The sequence below is a fragment of the Eumetopias jubatus genome, unplaced genomic scaffold, assembly GCF_037043125.1.
Source record: "Eumetopias jubatus isolate StellerSeaLion01/CBP00866 unplaced genomic scaffold, mEumJub1_p1.0 scaffold_14, whole genome shotgun sequence".
NCBI classification, from domain to species: domain Eukaryota; kingdom Metazoa; phylum Chordata; class Mammalia; order Carnivora; family Otariidae; genus Eumetopias; species Eumetopias jubatus.
The window spans coordinates 61,432,589-61,451,617 of NW_028274820.1; the positions used below are offsets into that span (position 1 = coordinate 61,432,589).

The 19,029-nt window shown below is 42.1% G+C and overlaps 1 protein-coding gene across 3 annotated transcripts in view; it reads left to right on the forward strand.

Moving 5' to 3' along the window:
* Positions 1-19,029, forward strand: part of CREB5 (cAMP responsive element binding protein 5) — a 339,425-nt gene that overhangs the window by 232,978 nt on the left and 87,418 nt on the right. For all 3 annotated transcript variants that reach the window (XM_088018237.1, XM_088018238.1, XM_028119272.2), the window contains 2 exons: positions 6,101-6,227; positions 11,369-11,479. In XM_088018237.1, the coding sequence (XP_087874363.1) occupies positions 6,101-6,227; positions 11,369-11,479 (238 nt within the window). The remainder of the gene's footprint in view (positions 1-6,100; positions 6,228-11,368; positions 11,480-19,029) is intronic.

Here is a 19,029-nt window from a genome sequence, read left to right on the forward strand (position 1 = left end):
ATAGGCATTCCGTTAGGCTGTGGTTCTTTAATTTTAAAGTGAAGGATTGGTGTTAACTTTAAGATGCCAGCCTTAAGCCCCAGTTCCTTGATTGTAGAGATTAATCTGTTGTTTGCTCTGGGTTTCAGAAGAATAATAACAAAAACAACTAATTTTATTGAACATATTCAGTATGTAGTTGGCCCTTGAACAGCATGGGTTTGAACTACACAAGTCCATTTATATGCGGATGTTTTTCAATAAATACAGTACAGTGCTGTAAATGTATATCTCTTCCTTATGATTTTCCTAACATTTTCTTTTCTCTAGCTTACTTTACTGCAAGAACACAGTCTATAATACATATAACATATAAAATATGTGTAAATAGATTGTTCATATTATCAGCAAGGCTTCCGGTCAATAGTAGGCTACTAGTAGTTAATTTTGGGGAGACTCAAGTTACACGTAGATTTTTGACTACACAGGGAGTCTGGGTTCCTAATGCCCACGTTGTTCAAGGGTCAACTGTATTTAATACGTAGTAACCCATTTAAGGCCATGAGATAAATATCTCTATCATCCCATTTTATAGAAAACTGAGGCACAGAGAGGCCAAGTAATTTGCCCAAGATCACACAGCTAGTAAGTGGCAGAGTTGGGATTCCAACCTAGGCAGACCATCTTCTGAGCCCATGTCCTTTACTACCTCATTTTACAAAGTAATTATCACCCATGGAAGAAATTAACTATACTATCTTTCCGTTTTCACATTCTACTTGATTATCCTGCAGTTTGCTTTCTTTACAAAAATAGGAATTTTTGAATTCCACTTTGGAGAAGAATGATAGAATAAGCATTTCTCATTACAAACAGTCTTCTCTTAACATTTAAGAGTCTGTATTCCCCTCTTTAGTTCTTCAGTCTCCCCATCCTAGACAGAAACTAGTGTGCCAGGTTAGGCCACAACAGTTCATTTAAGAAGGTGAAAAGAAAGCACACTTCTCTTTATAAGCAAATACAATGATAGTGGGCAATACTCTTTCTCTAGTCTGTGTGTGAAATTATGTTACATGTAAATGAGGAAAAGGTGTGGACCCCTTGGGATGTATCAAGTCCTTTTTAGCAACTTCTCTTGCTTTTTAGAGACACTTGCTAGTTGCGGTTTATTCATATTTCAAGTGTATTTTTGACATTAAGGACTAAGTATACTGTACTGACTCCACTCCATTCAATACAGACACTGACCCCCTACCATGTTGCAGGTGCTGGGTGAAGCACTGTGGATTCATCAATGAGCCATGAAGAATACCCCAATCATAATAGAACATACAGTCTCATGAGGTTACAAATATCTCATTTTCAAGTTCTAGAATCTGAATTTTAGAGCTGCAGGGCATTTCCAGATGGCCTATAGTCTGATCCATTCATTAAACAGATGACGAAATGGAGAGGCCCAAAGTGAAGAAAGTCTCTCCCCCAGAGTCAGAAACTCTAATCGCAGTGGCATCTGGATCCTCTGCTCCCTGCCCACTCTTCTTTCCATTTTATTGCTTTGAAGCTTTTCGTATTATTCTGCACACACCAAGTCCTTCCGAGTCCTTTTTGTTGTTATTTATTACGTGCTCACGGTTTCTTAGATGTCTGTGGTTGGATTTTGATGCTAACATTGATCTTCCAATTCTTTAACCTAATTTTTTTTCACTGCTTGCTTCTTCTCTTTACCTGACCACATACCTGGCAGATGTATCTGTCTTGAGTTAAATAGGCAATCCGGGGTGCCATGGATCTTTTGAAGACTTGGGAAAGGAGAGCAGTCTGCAGTGACCCTCCTGAGACTTCCAAACAAAATCACTGGCCCCTCACTCCTTAAAAGATAGTTGGGCTTGTCCAAGGGCAAAGAGTGGCAGACACAGAGCTTGCTTTTCAGACACCCCTAGACTGGAAAACATCCTTTGGGGGTAAAAATGAGGACATAAAATCGCTCGCTGTGGTACCTTTCATTCTGTTAAGGACACTGAAAACACAGTCTGTCATCCTTGACATTTTAATTGAAAGAAAAGCTTACATAGATTTCAGCCGTAAGCAGTATGTTTATACAAGTGTATAAAGAGGAATAATCTGTCAAGTTGGAAAACTCTTAATGCTACGGGACTCAGTTTAGTAATTGAACAATCCAACATGAGCTCACACATCTTACCTTGTTCCATGCCTCAATAATTTTTAGTAGAAATACTTTACCTAGAGGCATATGGTTATTAAAAAGGAGGCTCGGCTTGCTCAAAGTCTGGAATTATTAGCTCATGGCAACAAGCCTGCACTGGAGAAAGACTGTTGGGTCTTTGTTTTCACAACTTTGCTGTAATTTGCCATCTTATTTTCAGAGTCTAACCGATGTGTTGTTTGGGAAGTTTTTGGTGTTTTTTTTAAAGGAAGAAAACATATTTCACATGGATGAGAGACTTCTCGTGTTAGCAGAACTGCAGAATTTTACTGCTTCATTGCCAAGTCCAGGGAGTAGTGTGGATATCAAAGGAAATAGACCGTGAATTTATTTTAGTATAAAAAATCAATAATAACTTAGTTATGGGAGCCATCAAGGTATGATGGGGGAAGCCCTGTGTTGCAAGTTGAATATGAGCCCCGCTTCTTTTCGTGACCCAGATGACCTTGGGCACATTTAAATGTTTCTGAATTCAGCTTACTCTGAGTAAAATGGGGGTAATCTGACCTACCCAACACATGGCATTGTTTCAAGTCACATGAAGGTGAAATATTTTGAAAAATATGAAACTGTATAAGCGTAATATAAAAAGTTTCAAGCAAGTGCAGTGTGTTAATAATTATTTCTCTATACACAAAGGGAATTAGATAATTAATGTAATTATTCCGATACCACTCTTGCTTCAATGATCAGAATATTCTGGACAAATGATTATTTATTGGGCCAAGCTACATAATTACCTCAATCTAACCCTTTGTATACCCAGCGATGAGTAGGAGTAGATTTTTTTTCTTTCAGTTTTTGTAGTTTTAAAAGCCCGAACAAGAAGCATAGAAAACGCCTCAGTTTTGTTCCCAGCATGGGTTGGGAAAATTATTTATAGAAGCCGTATCGGGGTGCCTGGGTGGCTCTGTCTGTTAAGTGTCCAACTCTTGATTTTGGCTCAGGTCATGATCTCAGGGTTCTTAGATCAAGCCCCGTGTCAGGCTCCACACTGGGTGTGGGGCCTGCTTAAGATTCTCTCTCCCTCTGCCCCTCCCTCCTGCATGTGCACATGCGTGCGTGTATGTGCGTGCACTCTCTCTCTCTCAAAGAAATAAATAAAATGTAGATTCTGTGTAAAACAATAATGCAAAGTTATTCAGAATCCAAACATGCAGAGTTCTCAAATAGCCATCTCTCTTTCAAGTATATATTGTTAATTGGTTTGATTGCTATCATTAGGCAATTATTATAATTCCAAGGGAACTCAGTACCCTGAAAAGCTTTCTTAATTAATGGAGGAATGCTTTATATTTAAAAATCCGGTACATCTATGCATGGTGTGGAAGTAACTGACCTAATAAGAACACTGATTAAATGAAGCATACCATTCCCTAGCTACTCTATCCAGCTGGGAGTTTTCCCTAGTTGTATGAAGAATGAAAACTCATTTTAAATTTGATTACTTTTGCCTCTCCATTCACATAAGCATCGTTTAACTGATTTCTTTTCTAAAAACGATTCATCAGTAGAAACTGATCACCAAGATTATCATTAATATATCATGTTGGAAACAAAATGTAAATGATGATAATATGTTGCCCTTTCTTTATGAGGATGATATGGCCAATCATCATTATAAAATGTTTTCAGTTGTCTTTTTTCACTTGTCCCTATCTGTACCCAAAGCATTCCTCCTGGCGACTAGGTGAAAAGACATACGGTAGAAGGTTGTATGTACGTATGTTTACATGTATCTCTATGTATGCGTGGATGTGTGGATGTATGTGTGTGCATGTCTCTGTCTGGATATCTGTAGATGGGTGGATGGATAGATGATTAACAACTATCTGTAGTGATGGTCTCAGTGAATCTTTCTCCTTATAAAACAGGGCAGTTCAGATTACTAACCTTGCACTTGGAGGAACTGACCATTATCAAAGATGACATACTTTGATATACAGCTATTTTCTTCCCAGCAAAGGTCACAAACAAAACATTAAGACTGGAGAATATAAAGCAAACCTTGTCTGTTGACAGAGCCACATTTATACCTGTCTGACTGGAGCTCTCCACCTCTGAAGGAGGTAGGCTTTAAGACCCAGTGAAGTACAACCTACTGTAGAATTTTGGAGCAGCGGGGAAACCAGCAGTTTCCTAGAACTGTAAAAGGTGAAGGACCTTCAGAGACCCTACTAATCCTATTGTTAATCTATACTCCAGAGGGCCCCAGGGCACAGGTCAAGAAATACCCATAACACGCATTTGCTTTTCTGAAAACACTTTTCATTGTTACAGGCTGCTTCTGTTGGCCTCTCCATGTAACTATTCATACACACATTCTCCTCATAAAGCTGGATGTCATTTGTGTACATCTACATGGAGTCTGGGTAAAAGTTTTATATTCTTTTATATTTTCATTTATATAACTTCCTGAACATATAAATATTGACTAATTTATGATTAATCCTTATAAGATTCATGTGCCTGTGATAGCGAGCTCTGCCCAAAGGAACTGTTAGACAAAAAGGGTAGAAAACCTAATCTTTGAGATTTCAACAACAATGCAAAAGAGCATGTTGGCATTGTTCTCCCTGTTTCAATCCCCACTTTCTCCTCAAGTCAGTCACGGGAGGTACACAAGCTCCAAAGAAGAGGCTTCTCATGCTACTCTGGATGGGACTGTCCTTCCCGAAGCATAGAAAGGCGTTGGACCACACAGGACATCTCTGTCTGCAATCATTACCCAGCACTTAGCATGAAGGAATTTCTCTTTTTTTTCTTTTTTAAAGAAAATGCATTAATTCTGGAAGCAGTAACTTCATTTATGGCATTCAGGATAAGGTAGTTTAACATGGAAGACTCAGAGGTCCCGGGGTGGGGGGGGGATGTGTTTGTTTATTTATTTGTTTTGTTTTATTTGTTAAATCTTTAATTTAATGGTTTGACATTTATACAGCTCCCCAGAGCAAAAGCATCAGGAGATTGAGAATTTAGCTGAGGAGGTCACTTATTTGCCATTTTTCATAAACACAAATAATTTCCTTTTTCCCTCAGCCACACATTCCCTGGCTCATTAAATCAATTTAAGTCCTAAAAAAAAATTTTTTTTTCCTCTGGCAAATTGAAGCAAAAGCTCAGTGTACTCCCCGGAGGCATGCTTACCCAAGTTCTGCAGGTCAGGCCAAAATCAGTTTCTGTCAAACAGCCTAACACCTCCAGTTATTATAAAATGAGGGATTGGTAATTGGGGGCTGGGCTCTGGACTTGCCTGAGAAAGGCTGGCTGCAGTGGCATGAGCCTCATTCCTGCTGTTTTGGTCTGTGTCCTGGCTTTGTTTTTTTGTTTGTTTGTTTGTTTGTTTGTTTTTTCCACCCACAGTGGAGAACTATGAAAAAGTCAAAACAGATTTCTATTGGGAATTCATGAATAAAGTTGGCTTTACGAATCCAGACGGTGAACGTGTATCCAGAATAAAGCCAGGAGGGCTTCCAGGCAGAGGCATAGGAGAGTGCGGATAAAACAAACGTACACAGATCTCTGGGTCTAAGACCCTCCACAAGGCAGAGAATTCTGAGTAAACACAGGATTTCACCCCCGAGTCCCTTCCCTAAGATGCAGGGGTCATAGGAGATTTACCGGCTTGTTGACTATTGAACATGAGTTAGATAACAGAGGTCAGGAAATGAAGTGGAATTTGATATATTAACTAGGAAGCAGCAGAGGAAGCCAGGCTTGTGTTTGATTTGTTATTATTTCCCTAATATCCTCAATTATGTGATTCCCATCAGAGGATCTGATCTGTTGCTCCTGTAACGGTGTTGTCCCCGCTGGTTCCGGACGTGGGGAAGCAGGCAGTGAACCCCCTGCCCCCAGGCATCAGGAATAATGTTTGCTTTCTCTCTCTGTTGCCAGGCCTGTCCCAGGCTCTCTATCTTCTCTGCTACATCTCCACAACAGACAGAGACAGCCCATGCCAGCCTCCATGCCTGGGACCCTGCCCAACCCAACGATGCCAGGATCTTCTGCCGTCTTGATGCCAGTAAGTGCTTCTCAGTTCCACTGAGCCTTGCTCTTTTGAAAACAGTAGAAGAAAAGCTGAGATCTAAGCTGGAAAGAAAGCGCCTTCTTCTGGATGAAAAGCTGAGCTGTGTGCTACTTTGCAGAGAGCGCTCGGTTGTCTGTCCCTCGGTGTCTGGCTGGCTTTCCCGGCCTTCAGTGCTCCCTTAGTGAGGCCTGACCCCATCTTCTTGCTGGTGACAAGTGAGCTTGCCACACCCAGGGAATGGAATTTGTTCAAGGACAGTGTTTTACGACTAGCCCAAAGTCTGTATAGCGTGGGCTATATACCGAGTGTCCTTAACTCACCAGGGAGTGGTCTTGCCAGGACTCAGAGTGACAAATATAATAACAAAAATAATAATGATGGTACAGAATAGCTGCTAATATGTGTCCCTGCATATCATAGTCTGTTAATCCTGCTCACAACATTTATTGATTGCTTACCATGTGCTAGTCCCTCTGTAAGCACTTCCTCAACATGTGAAACAATCCCGTCAGGCACACGCTATTTCTACCCCCCTGGTTTGAATGGGAGAAGTGTGGCAAGTAGCTTGCTTGGCTGAGAAGCAGCGTAGCTGAGTTCTGAACCCAGGAATTCTGGCTCCAGAGCCCACTCGGTCAACCGCTGTGTGATACCACTGTATTCTCTGCTTTCACTGTCACAACAAACCTGTGAGGGATACACTCTTTTTACCCCCATTTTACAGACGAGGAAGCTGAGGCACAGGAGGCCGAGTAACTTAGCTAAGGTCGCAGTTAGTAGGTGATGGAGCGTAAGGATTTAAATTCAGGTGGCATGACTCAAGAGTCTACATTCTAATCATTATGTAATACAACCCCCGCCCCCCCGCTCTGAAAACAACACATTAGCCTAGAAGGGACAGACAGAGTATTCCAGAGCAAACCTTGCTCTTCTTCCACAGGATCCGCTCCCTGTGCTTCTTCATCCTCCCTGGCCTGTGCTTTGGGGAGCCTGGCTCATGACCTTATTCTTGGGGCCACAGTTGTTCTCAGAAGTCCTAAGAGATGGTATGACAATGCAGTGAAAACCCTCCCAGAACAGTATCAACAATGCCTGGCAGAGCGTTTTTGCTTCTTAAGGAATTGTCTACATTTGTCACTTCATGTCGCTGTCATCGGGATCCTGTGGGAATGGGATCCCGGTAATTATTGACACGCTTATTTTACAGACGAAAAGCTGAAGAGTAAGAAGTTGAAGGCAGCTGTCTAACGGCCCACAGCTGTGACAAACCCCACCTCAACTCACATTGAGCAGCTCAGATTCTCGAAGTTTGAGCAGTTTGCCGATTTATCTGAGTGGAGGCAGGGGTGGATGAGGGCTGGGAGGCCCAAGTTCAGAGAAATGGACCCGCCTACTATAAATAGCGGGTTGTCCTGGCTGGAAACAGTCTTTGCAAAATTGGGCCAGAAGGAACAGATGAGTTGACACACTTTCCCTGCCTTGCTCACCTTAAACATCTTCAGATGAGCTATGACAGTGCCACCAATGCCCCTTGCCCAGGTTTTATTCAACCCAGCCAGGCGCACGAAGACTCCCACCATAAGCTGTGTTCCTTTAGACGCTAAATCCCTCTGGTCCAAAATTAGTGTCCTTTCATAAATTCTATCCATTAGCCAGAAAAATACCACTTCAGTGCCTTTTTTTTTTTTTCCATCTGATTGTACCATTTCCAGGGACAAAGATGGGACACGGGCTGAGACGGCCCAGTGAAAAAGTATCTGGTGCTGGTTTCCACCATCTCATCTCATTGTACAACTTGGCCTCCTGTTGATGCTTCAGAATAGAAGTAAAGGATCAGGTACATGATCAATGGCCAGTGTAGACAGAAAGTCAGGGATGCCACCCCTACAGGAGTTCCCCAACCCATGTCACTGATATGCACAGCTGCCGTGCCAAGGGTCAGTCTAAGAGCACTGATTCCAACTCGGGGCGATTGTTTGGCACTATCTGAAGATACTGTTGTTGGTTGTCACAGCTGAGGGAAGGCTGCTACTGGCCTCTGCGGGCAGAGGCCAAGGAAGCTGTTCAACATTCTATAATGTGCAGGATAACCCCCACCAGAAACTAATTATTTGGGCCCTAGATGTCAACAGTGCTGAGGTTGAGAAACCTTGGTTTAAAGTGACACGAATGTAACTCATGAAAACTATCATAAAATCTCTAAAAAAAAAAAAAAAAAAAGATACCCTAAGAGTTCCTGGTCCCAGAAATCTAGGCCTTTTCGTCCATGTTATCAAGTCCCCAGCTCCTATGCTCAGATTCTGGCATTTTAAGCATAGTCTTCCCATAGAATTCCCACCCTGGGGAACCATGATTCCCTTGGTATAAAAGATCAGTCTGTCTGTAGGTGGAGGTAATATTCTTAACTGATTTGCAGTGCATGCTGCCAGGTCACCCATTTCACACGGTCCTAGGTCTGAAGCAAAATGATATATCTGTTCATTCCACAAGCTTTGGTTGGGCACCTGCTCTGAGCCAAGCACTGCGCTGGATGTTGGGGGTGTGGTGAACAACAAGGAAGGATTTCATGGTGGTGTGATTTCCTATCTTGAAAGTCAAATGTTCACAAAATATGGGAATATGAACACTCATTTATAATTACAAAAAAGTGAGCTGTAGAGATTTTAACTCCCATTTTCTGATTTGTTTCAGAAGGAAAGGAGAAGCTCAAAAAAAGGTGAAATCCTTTACCTGGATGTTTTACCTGCAGTGCTAAATGTTGCTTAGTATTCAGCAAAACCACTTCAATCATCTGACTTCTTAATTCTAGGCACCTCACCAAAGACACTCGGGCAGAACCTTATTAGTATAAGCACCAAATCGTTGGCTTGATGAGGCGCTTGCTGACCCCTTACAATCACTAAGATGGAAAAATGCAATTTTTTTAAAGTAGAGAAATCAGCCTGTTTTCAACATTCTGTTGAATTTGTGAGTCATGGAGTAGGAGTAGTCACAGACTGTAACTTTTCCACAGAGTGGGCAGCATGGCTGATTCTGGATCCCGAGGCTGCAAGTAAGCTGCTCGCCCTTCTCTGTAGCTCGTGATGGATAGCAGCGTGGAAACTTCCAGATAATCATTTGTACTTCTCAATGACCTTCCTTCAGGAAACTGAAAGCAAAAGCACATTTGGACTTGATTTCCCTCTAGGAGAAGGTTACCAGTTGGAATAAAGGGCCAAATGCCTTTCCAACCCTTCCATCTCCCAGCCTCTGGAAGGGGGAATTACAAGCAATAAGCACTTTGTGGCGCAATCTTCATGACTTAACAATTAGAGTACATGGACGTACTTAATAGCACTGAACTGTACGCGGAAACCTAGTTACAGTGGGAAATTTTATGACACACATATTTTACCAGAATTACAAAACAATAATAAAAAACAAAATACCTAGGCTACCTGGAGACTCGGGGGGTATATGGGAGTGAACATTTTATTTTCCTGAATTGATAAGGCCTCAAAAGTCGTTGCCAGCAGGCTCTAGACTGTATAGAAGATTCTTCATCAGAGGGCTCCTTTTGAAGCAGTTTCACACAAACATATACTCTTTTAGGCTAAGGGACGGCCGAGGGTGCTTTGCTATGACAGGGACTGTCCACCCGTCACTCGTGTCATTTTGTGAGCACCTCTGCTAACCCACACATTAATGTCATAATTGCAGTCCCGCGCCTGGGGTGGACCCAGCAGGGGTGCAGGGATGGAACCCGACCATGGCAGGGACCCTAAAGGGACATTTACCTCGGCTTTCCCTCTCCATTCCCGCCAGTGAGGTTTCTGTCCTCCGCTCTGGGAAGAGCTCCAGTGATAAAGAACTCTGTATTTTTTTCCTCAGACTCCCCAGGCTAACTTTGAGCAGAAAGCAGATTCCCTCAAGTTTCTGATCCATTTTCATTTCCATCCTTCAGCAAGGGGATCAACTTTTGCATTGAAGAATTTATTTTTTCCTCTTGACGAAAGTCTTCTGTGTGATTTAGTATTAAGTGTACTTGCTTTATTCTAGTTCTTTGGAACATGCTAAATTTCTACTCAACAGAAAATATCAATCACACATACCCTTCCTTGATTGAAAGAGAGGTTTTACTGTATTTCCTTTTTAACAGGGACTCCCTGGAGACAAAAATGCCAGAACTCATGCAGGTATTTGAAATGATGTTAATTCTAGACACAGTGGCAGGCCAGCAGGACAGTATCCATCAGGTGTGGTACAGTACCCTCCCCTGCTTTCTTCACCACCCCCCCCAAGGTCTAGCCCTCTGCCGTGAGGCCAAAACCGGCTGCTGTGTAGCGTCCTGACTAGGTTAACTGGGAAGGGGAGATCTACCAGGGGCGGCAGCTCAAATACCTCTTGGTCATCTTTTTTTTTTTTTTAAGATTTTATTTATTTATTTGACAGAGAGACACAGCGAGGGAGGGAACACAAGCAGGGGGAGTGGGAGAGGGAGAAGCAGGCTTCCCGCCGAGCAGGGAGCCCGATGCGGGGCTCGATCCCAGGACCCTGGGATCATGACCTGAGCCGAAGGCAGATGCTTAACGACTGAGCCACCCAGGCGCCCGGCTCTTGTTCATCTTGACTGTGTTTATAAGTTACAGTGGCAAGAAGACCCAGCATATTCGAGAGCATTACTTTTTTAAGTTAATTTAATGTTTTCCTCATTGCTAAAATGATTCATGTTTTTGTACAAAACTTAGGGGGAAAAAAAGCCATGGATAACCTGAAATAACCATTTGGTATATATCCTTCCAGCACTTTTCTAGGCATACATTATTCTTTACAGTTATAAAAAGAAGCATGACTCGTGGCAGTTGGAGTGTTTGCAAAAGTGGAAATATTCCATACTTTTGTTTGCAAATGTACCATGACAACGTGGCTCTCGTTGGCATAGGGCATCTCCTATAGCATGCACGGCTTTGGATTAATTCTTTGATGTCCTGGAGTTCAAGGCTCAGAGTGTGTTACTTACCACTTCCCCAAACCACAGTCTTTCTCCAGAGTTATTCAAAGAAATTCTAAATGACCCACTTGAAAGAGAAATGCAGCTTTGTCTGTGACCTAGACTGCTTTTCGTAGACTTCTGATTCTGTTGCTTTCCTTTCTCTTAGATGGAGAGACAGATGTCCGTGAACTCCAGCCTCCTGGGAATGCAAGGTCCAAATCTCAGCAACCCCTGTGCTTCTCCCCAGGTCCAGCCAATGCATTCAGAAGCCAAAATGGTAAATAACAATTATAATCATCCTTTTGTTATTTTGTGACTCTTTCTTTTGATGTCTACTCTGACTTCCAAATTTCAGCTGAGTCAGGTAGACGGCTCGGTCGTTGTTTTGGTGAAGAGGTCTTTTCTGTGGAAAGGCAGTCCAGAACTTGGCTCTCTCTTTGAGGATATTTGTTATTGAACCTTGGCATCAGATGACCATGAAATAAGCATTGGATCAGCTTCAGTGGAAGGGACATTTAGGAGTTTGGGGAGATCCATAGGCATTCAGATGGGATACACCCAAGTAGGTGTACATTTTCTCATAATGTGAAATTAACAAAGACAATCCAGAGTTTCTCTTCTTCAAGGTGGTCACAGTTTCAGTGTCACTTGTCCTGTCTCCATGTCTGTGAAGACAGACGTGTGATTTTTTTAAGCATACACTAGCACGGAAATATTTTTCATTTTTTGTTATAGTTGTCAGATGTGACACTAATTCAAAGGATCACAGCCTTGTTTTCATGCAGGGTAATTGCACCTCTTACTGAAATACGTGATTGCAGGTGACAACCTTCAGTGACTTTTAACCTTTGAGATTTATGTGCCGTCAATTCAGTCTTTCCCATCACAGTGAAAGATTTATGCATTATATCCTATTAAATATTAATAAAAGCAATGCATGTCCATCTTTGCTTATTGTATTTAGTAGAGTTACTTGAGGTGGGTCGTTGGGTTTTCATGTATTTAAATTCTGGCACCACAATTAGTAAGGTATCAGATGGCAACAAAATACACTGTAGCATGGTCTGATATTGGATCAGGGTAGCTTTGCTACAATTTGGGGATTTATTTGGTTTCCTGACTGACAGCGTTGGGGACTGTGTCTGGTGGCTGGTATGAGGATGTTTTTGATGCTTCTGAAAATCAGCCACCAAAACCAGTTGACTTCATTTTCAATGCCAGCAAGTTTTTTTGACGCCTGCTTTGGTCACTTTCTCTTGGAAATTTTACTCATTTGTCTTTCAGCTCCTTGATTCAAGGAAGCGCCTGAATTCCCAGTGTTGGCTACCTTGGGCAAATAAAATCTGTGGTTAAGAGAGTTCTCTTTGCCGTGCCACAGTCCCCGTGACATGCCAGATGGCACCGGCATCTTTAGCAAAGCTCGTTAAATCTTTTTGGAATTGGCAAATATTTTTTCAACTCAAGCCCTGCAGAGCCAAACCAAATACTTGCTGGCAGAGTGAAGTTCAAATTGGCATCTGTTTTGGAGACCAGAGTAATGCCATTTACTTTTTTTTTTTTTTAAGGAAAATAAAAAATTAACTGTGAAGGTACTTAAGAAAAAAACAAAATTAAGTTATTCATGTGTATGAATAAGTGTTCTGGGTCTGAGCATCAGATGCTACTCCCCCAGCTGGATTATTTCTGAATCATCTTGTTTGGTTTGGGGTCTGTATCCCTTTTGAGGGACCTCCCAGACAAACTTTAGGTGGATTCTTACACACAGTTCCAAACCAGATTTCCCTGCCAATTGATTTTCATGGGATTATATGCCACCACTTGACTCAGAAATGTCCTACCTCCCCTCTTCTTACTGGCAAAGAAGGAGAACGCTTCCAAAGGAAGTACATGTTTATAATTATTTATATGTATGAAAGAAAAACATATGATATGGCCGACTATTGTGAATAATATCAACTGGAGGCAAAAGGAAATTGGTCTGTACCTATAAAATAATGTGACCCCACAAATGTTTGTCAAGTTAAATTTACTGAGCAAGCACACGACTCTGCTGATTCATGCTCTGGGTGGATGGATGAATATTTCCAGATCCATGATGTCTGAGCTAATGAACTCTAACTTGGAGTTAGGGCTTAGGGAGCATAGTTATTCTCTCTGTCCCAGGCTCCCACCCCTGACACCATTATTGCCAATCTGTTATTCCAAGGGAGAAAATGGAGGTATTGGCCACTTACATTTTGGAGAAATAGCATTTACTTAGTAGCCTGGAAGAGTGTTTAGTAATTGGCTTTTAATACATTACTCAGCATTTCTATTCTCATTCCGTTTGCTTTATTCACTGGAGAAATCAGTTATTGCCATCCACTAACTGTACAGTATTTTCTAGCAGCTTTGGACTGCTCAGATGAAAAGCTTTTACAAAATACAAAGTGATGGAGAAAAAAAATCTTCCATGATTTTAATGTCAGCCAGAGCCTCCCCAGGTTTCTCTGAACTATGGGCTTTGTTGTTCTATGCCTAATTTTCTTCCTGTGTAAGACTGGAATGGATTCCAGATTTCAACTAAGACTCCTGTTTCACTGTTTTCAAGGACTTTCCCAAAGGTCACACATGGGCTATTGTGATGAATGCACTCTGTGGGGTGTGTTCTCAGAGCACACGAGAAACCAGAGAGCTGCCAGGGAGGGTGTCGCCCACACCACAGCACTGCAGACCTATTCTCCTGGGGACATTGGTGTCAGAGTGTCTATTTCACACTCTCTATTGACCACTGACAAAAGCCATCATCCTGCATCTCTGGTGAAACTTGGAGGTCTTGGAGGTGGACAAAAGCTTAAGCCAGGATTGCTTTAACTGTACAGCTTTGTTAGAAGCTGTTCGACTAGTGATCGCTCAGTAGGATGCATCCATCTTTCTTGCCACAGATTGGTCATTTCTATTGTGGAAGAGAGCAAAATAGCTGTCCCCGATAAGCTGTACAGTGTATTAATCCGGGATATCCAAATCAAGTAGCACAGTGCTCTTCTTTTGATTTAACGTATATGGACATCAAGCAGTGGACTTCAGTGTACTGAAGGCACATCTGTCTGAGCCGGTTCTGTCATAATTCTGGCAGATTATAATTGAGTTTTATGGATTCTTTTTCTGAAGAATTAAGCCGACAAACATATGGCTTCATGATTATACAAGTGAATATATGCATATTGGATTTTGTTTTGGAGGTCAAAGCAGACTCAGAGCTGTGAGAGATTTCCATCCTTCTAACCACCCAAAACAATGGGTTCTTCCTCCCAGATTTCTGGGATTGGGGGCATCTTCCATGAAAATGGGGTCTGCTAGAAAGGAAGTTCACTGGATACTGATGGACATTTTTCACATGCAAAGGGGAAACGGAGAAAATGAGGGGGATAAGCAGACAAAAATGGAAAAGGGGAGGAAGAAGGAGACAGAGAGGGTAAGGGAATTTAATACAGACTGTGACACATTTCTAGCCTCTTGTGGGCGTGAGCAGTTCTGTAGTGGTGTGGATATGGTATCTTCAGAGTTACATAGATTTGTGTTCATTTCTATCTAGCTTTAAAAGAGGTTTTCCTTTTTCTTTCTTTCTTTTTTTTTTTCAGGCCAGTAATAGGGTTGGAAGCTAAATGGGGCGGTGGGGGGGGGGGGGGGGACTTGTCCGTACACCTGTCTTGTGTCTCAGTAATGTTGAGATGATTATCATACTGAAACCAACTAAAATGAAGGATGGCATATGAACAACTTTCCAGAGAGGGCTGGGGCGGCTCTGCCCAGGATTCACCTTCAGTTTGGACAGAGTTAGGGAAGCAAAGAGAGTGTTGATACTAAGAAGAAGGTACATGCACCTGAGACCTGATTTTGCCTTCAGGACAGCGCCGTGACAGGGCTGTTGTCCCCATTTTATAGTTGAGACAACTGAAGCTCCCAGAGGTTAAAAAACTGGCCCAACGATGCATCACATAGCAAAGGCTAACATCTCAGACTCCACCGACAAATCTTTTTCATCACAATATTGATCCTTTAGATAAAAATATCATACAGCTTCCAGATAACAGCAACCAGCAGATTATATCAAATTTTTCAGGGTTTGTTTATATTTACAAAAAAATGGGAGCTAAGGATGGCAAGGACCTCCCGTTTAGGGGTTTAGACCTCCAGATAACCTGGAAAAGATGAGGGGTGGTTGCTAGTACCAAATGTCCCCCTTGATTTAACCAGAGCCCTGTGGCCTCCCTGACTGAGCTTCACTGCCTCTCTCTCCAAACACATTTTTATCTTGATGTTTCTTATTTTACATGTGTGTCTCCGCCCCCCCCCACTCGATTGATTGGGAGCTCCTTGAAGATAATCCTTGCATCATGGAAGTTCCTTGTACTAAGAAAGGCCCCATGAATGAGAGCTGAATTTATTTATTTATTTATTTATTTATTTATTTATTTTTAAAGATTTTATTTATTTGAGCGAAAGAATGAGAGAGAGAGAGAGAGCACATGAGAGGGGAGAAGGTCAGAGGGAGAAGCAGACTCCCTGCCGAGCAGGGAGCCTGATGCGGGACTCGATCCCGGGACTCCAGGATCATGACCTGAGCCGAAGGCAGTGGCTTAACCAACTGAGCCACCCAGGCGCCCGAGAGCTGAATTTAATTAGTTGAGTTGAGTTGAATTAAAATAAGGAGAAGGAACCAAACAGTAGCAGTGGAAGTGGGGGTGGGATGGAGTGAGTAAGGGGCAAGGGTGGGGCTCAGAAGGAGAGGCTTAAACGAGATAAATGCTAAGCTAAGTAATCAACTAAGAAAGAGTATTTGACTACATTTGATTTCTTCGAAGGATATCTGGAAACAATATCTGGCATGTTTTGTTTTGTTTTCTTCCTTGAGAGAAAAGCAATGTATCTCTTACTTAGAAAATAGAAGTTGGAATAACATTGACCTCCTAGGAATTGAGAAGGATCAATACTAGATGCTGTTTCTTCCACTGTGATAGGCTAACTGTGCTGTATTTCACTTGTTGACTTGTCAATACCTCATTTATAGTTAGGTTTACAGTTTATTGAATAGGTATATAAATATGTGCATTAATGAGTGAAACAAAAAAATTGGAAAGTCAAAGGCTTTTAGAGGTAGAAGGTACTTAGTGAAGACCTTGCCCAGATTCCTCATTTCACAAGTGAGGACACCAGAGGCAACTAAACACTTGGGGAAATCAAGCCATCATTTCAACACAAAGCTGGGCCCCCAGTTCAGACCGTCACGTTTCTACCCAGCATGATGCTTTTTTCATCGGCTGTACTGATAAATTACTAACAGTGCTTCTTTCCTTGGCCCCTGGTTTTCTGCTGGCCGATGGGTAGACAAGAACTGGGATGGTCTAGTGCGCAACCCGTGGTTAAATCTCCACTTTGTTTTCAATGTCAACCTGGGTGTGTTTGTGTTTGCCTTTCCCCTCCCTAATTATCGAGCTGGATAACTGTTTGCCTACAGTGCCCCTTGGCCACCCACTGTCCAACAGATAAATCACAGAGAAGCCTGGCTCCATATGGAGTTGCCTGGAAAGTTTATACACATGAAAAGACAGTCTCCAGGTTACATCGCCCGGGCACTCTTGAGAAATGCTGCTCTGCGATTTGCCTATTTGCTTTAATCACCCCCAGTTTTACTTCCTAAACGTCCAGGAATTAAAAAAAAAAAAAAAAAAGCAGTGAATGAATAAGCTGTCTGCTTCTCAGTAGCTTTGTGGTGAGGCAGGAAATACTGTTGACTTTAAAGAAACTCTCATTAACTTTTGAACCGTGCCAGCAGCCATGTGTCCCTGTAACCAGTGATCACAATAGGAGGATGGCCTGAGCCAAGGTGGCCACTGTTCTCAGAATCCTCCTCCCTTGTTGCTACGAAAAACCACTGTCCCATAGGCAGGTGAGTAGGAATGAGGTAAGATTCCGTGACAACAAAAACAGCAACAAAAATCTACACCATCACTAACATGAGTGATGGGTCTCGTTCTAAAGGCACTTTGCTTCCTTAAAACACCCTGGTAGAAAATAATAACTGTTAACATTAATTAAGCACTTGTATATGTGGCAGAAGCTGTGTTAAGCATCTTATGTTTTCTCATTTCATCCTCGCATCAATCTCATGAGGGAGATACTCTTCTTAATCTCATTTTACAAATGAATAACCTGAGAAGTTAGGTAACCAGTGAAGAACATACAAGCTGGTAAAACGTGTTGGGATGGGAACCCAGGCATTGGGCTCTTGGTTTTGGCTCTAAGCCATAATGATTTGCCAGTGGGGGACAGGCAGGGGGATGATCACCCTATGGGTTTCTATTAATAGAGCCCTTTCCAAATTACAAAGCCTTCTATATTCAGGTATCATTGGAGCCTCGTAGCAACCCTGTAAGGTCAAGAGGGAAATATTAGTATCTGCATTTCGTGGACAGAAAAGTTAAGTTGCTTTTCCAGCATCATCCAGTGGCATAACCAGGCCCTGCACCCAAGTCTTCTGTGGGTTTTGTCCCGTTTCTACTTTATCATGCCATCCCTGGTACCCCTATGGTAACTTGCCCTGAGCAGAAGCAAGTTCTTACATAAACAAAACTCAGCAGTAAAAGTAAGATGAGGCTCACGTTAATAGCTCAGGCCCAGCTACCTATTCACTTATGCCTATTAGACTCCGGAGTTCTCATCAGCTAAACACAGGAGAGAAGCCTGATTCATATTTCTGTCTGGCCAAGACAAATGGTGAATGTGAGCTTAGTTATGGTTATTAAAGAATTAAAAGTAGAGGCATTTCTCTAACAGCGAATAGAAGTCCCAACTCCTTTCTGTTGACTCCCATATGCCATTGCCACTTTGCCCATTTAAACTATAGAAAGTTTAAAATTTAGGAATATATCGTGCCACTTTTTTGGTAATGTAAATAATTCAGTTATGAGATCCTTGATAAGAGCTAGCAACCATTTATTTTTATTTCTATAGAACAGAATAAATTCCTACAGAATTACATTCCATGTGCTGATCAGAACTTCAAATACATGGGATTATACATTTGATTATATTTGTTTTGCAAATAAGAATTTAAGAGATTATCATTTGCCTGTGAATCACCAGATTCCAAAGAAGGAAAGGAGCTTGGGAATTATTTTAGCAAAATTCATTCCCTTTGAGAAAAAAGGCCTGAAGTTCAAGTTAATAGCTTGTCCCAGGTCACATAGCTAATTAGCAGAAAGAAGAGGAATGAAAACTCAGTTTCTGGATTTTCAAGTTTATGGAACTGCACTCTCCATGTGTCAGTCAGGAGTTGACAGGGAAAGCCATCTGCTAGCTGCTGTGACAGCGAACTTTCTAAGAGGAGTATTTCCTGAAGTGTTTTCTGAGTTTGGTTAGCGAGGCAAAGTACCTGGGAGAAGAGGTTCATTCAGCTTTTCCCTTTTATATCATGTCAACTGGGAATTGAAGCTAACCATCAGACTGCCCAAAGGAATGGGCCCAATTCTCTATAATTCTTTTTGAGACTGGGGTGGGGGGGGGGGGTCTTGACATGATACCACTAAGCAATTCTTTTTTTTTTTTTAATTCAAGTTAGTTAACATATAGTGTATTATTAGTTTCAGGGGGAGAATTTAGTGATTCATCAGTTGCATATAACACCCAGTGCTCATTCCATCCCGTGCCCTCCTTAAGACCCATCACCAGGAACCCCATCTCCCCACCCCCCCCAACCCCCCCCCTCCGCCCCAGGCAGCCCTCAGTTTGTTTCCTGTCCTTAAGAGTCTCTTCTGGTGGTCTCCGTCTCTGATACCACTAAGCTAT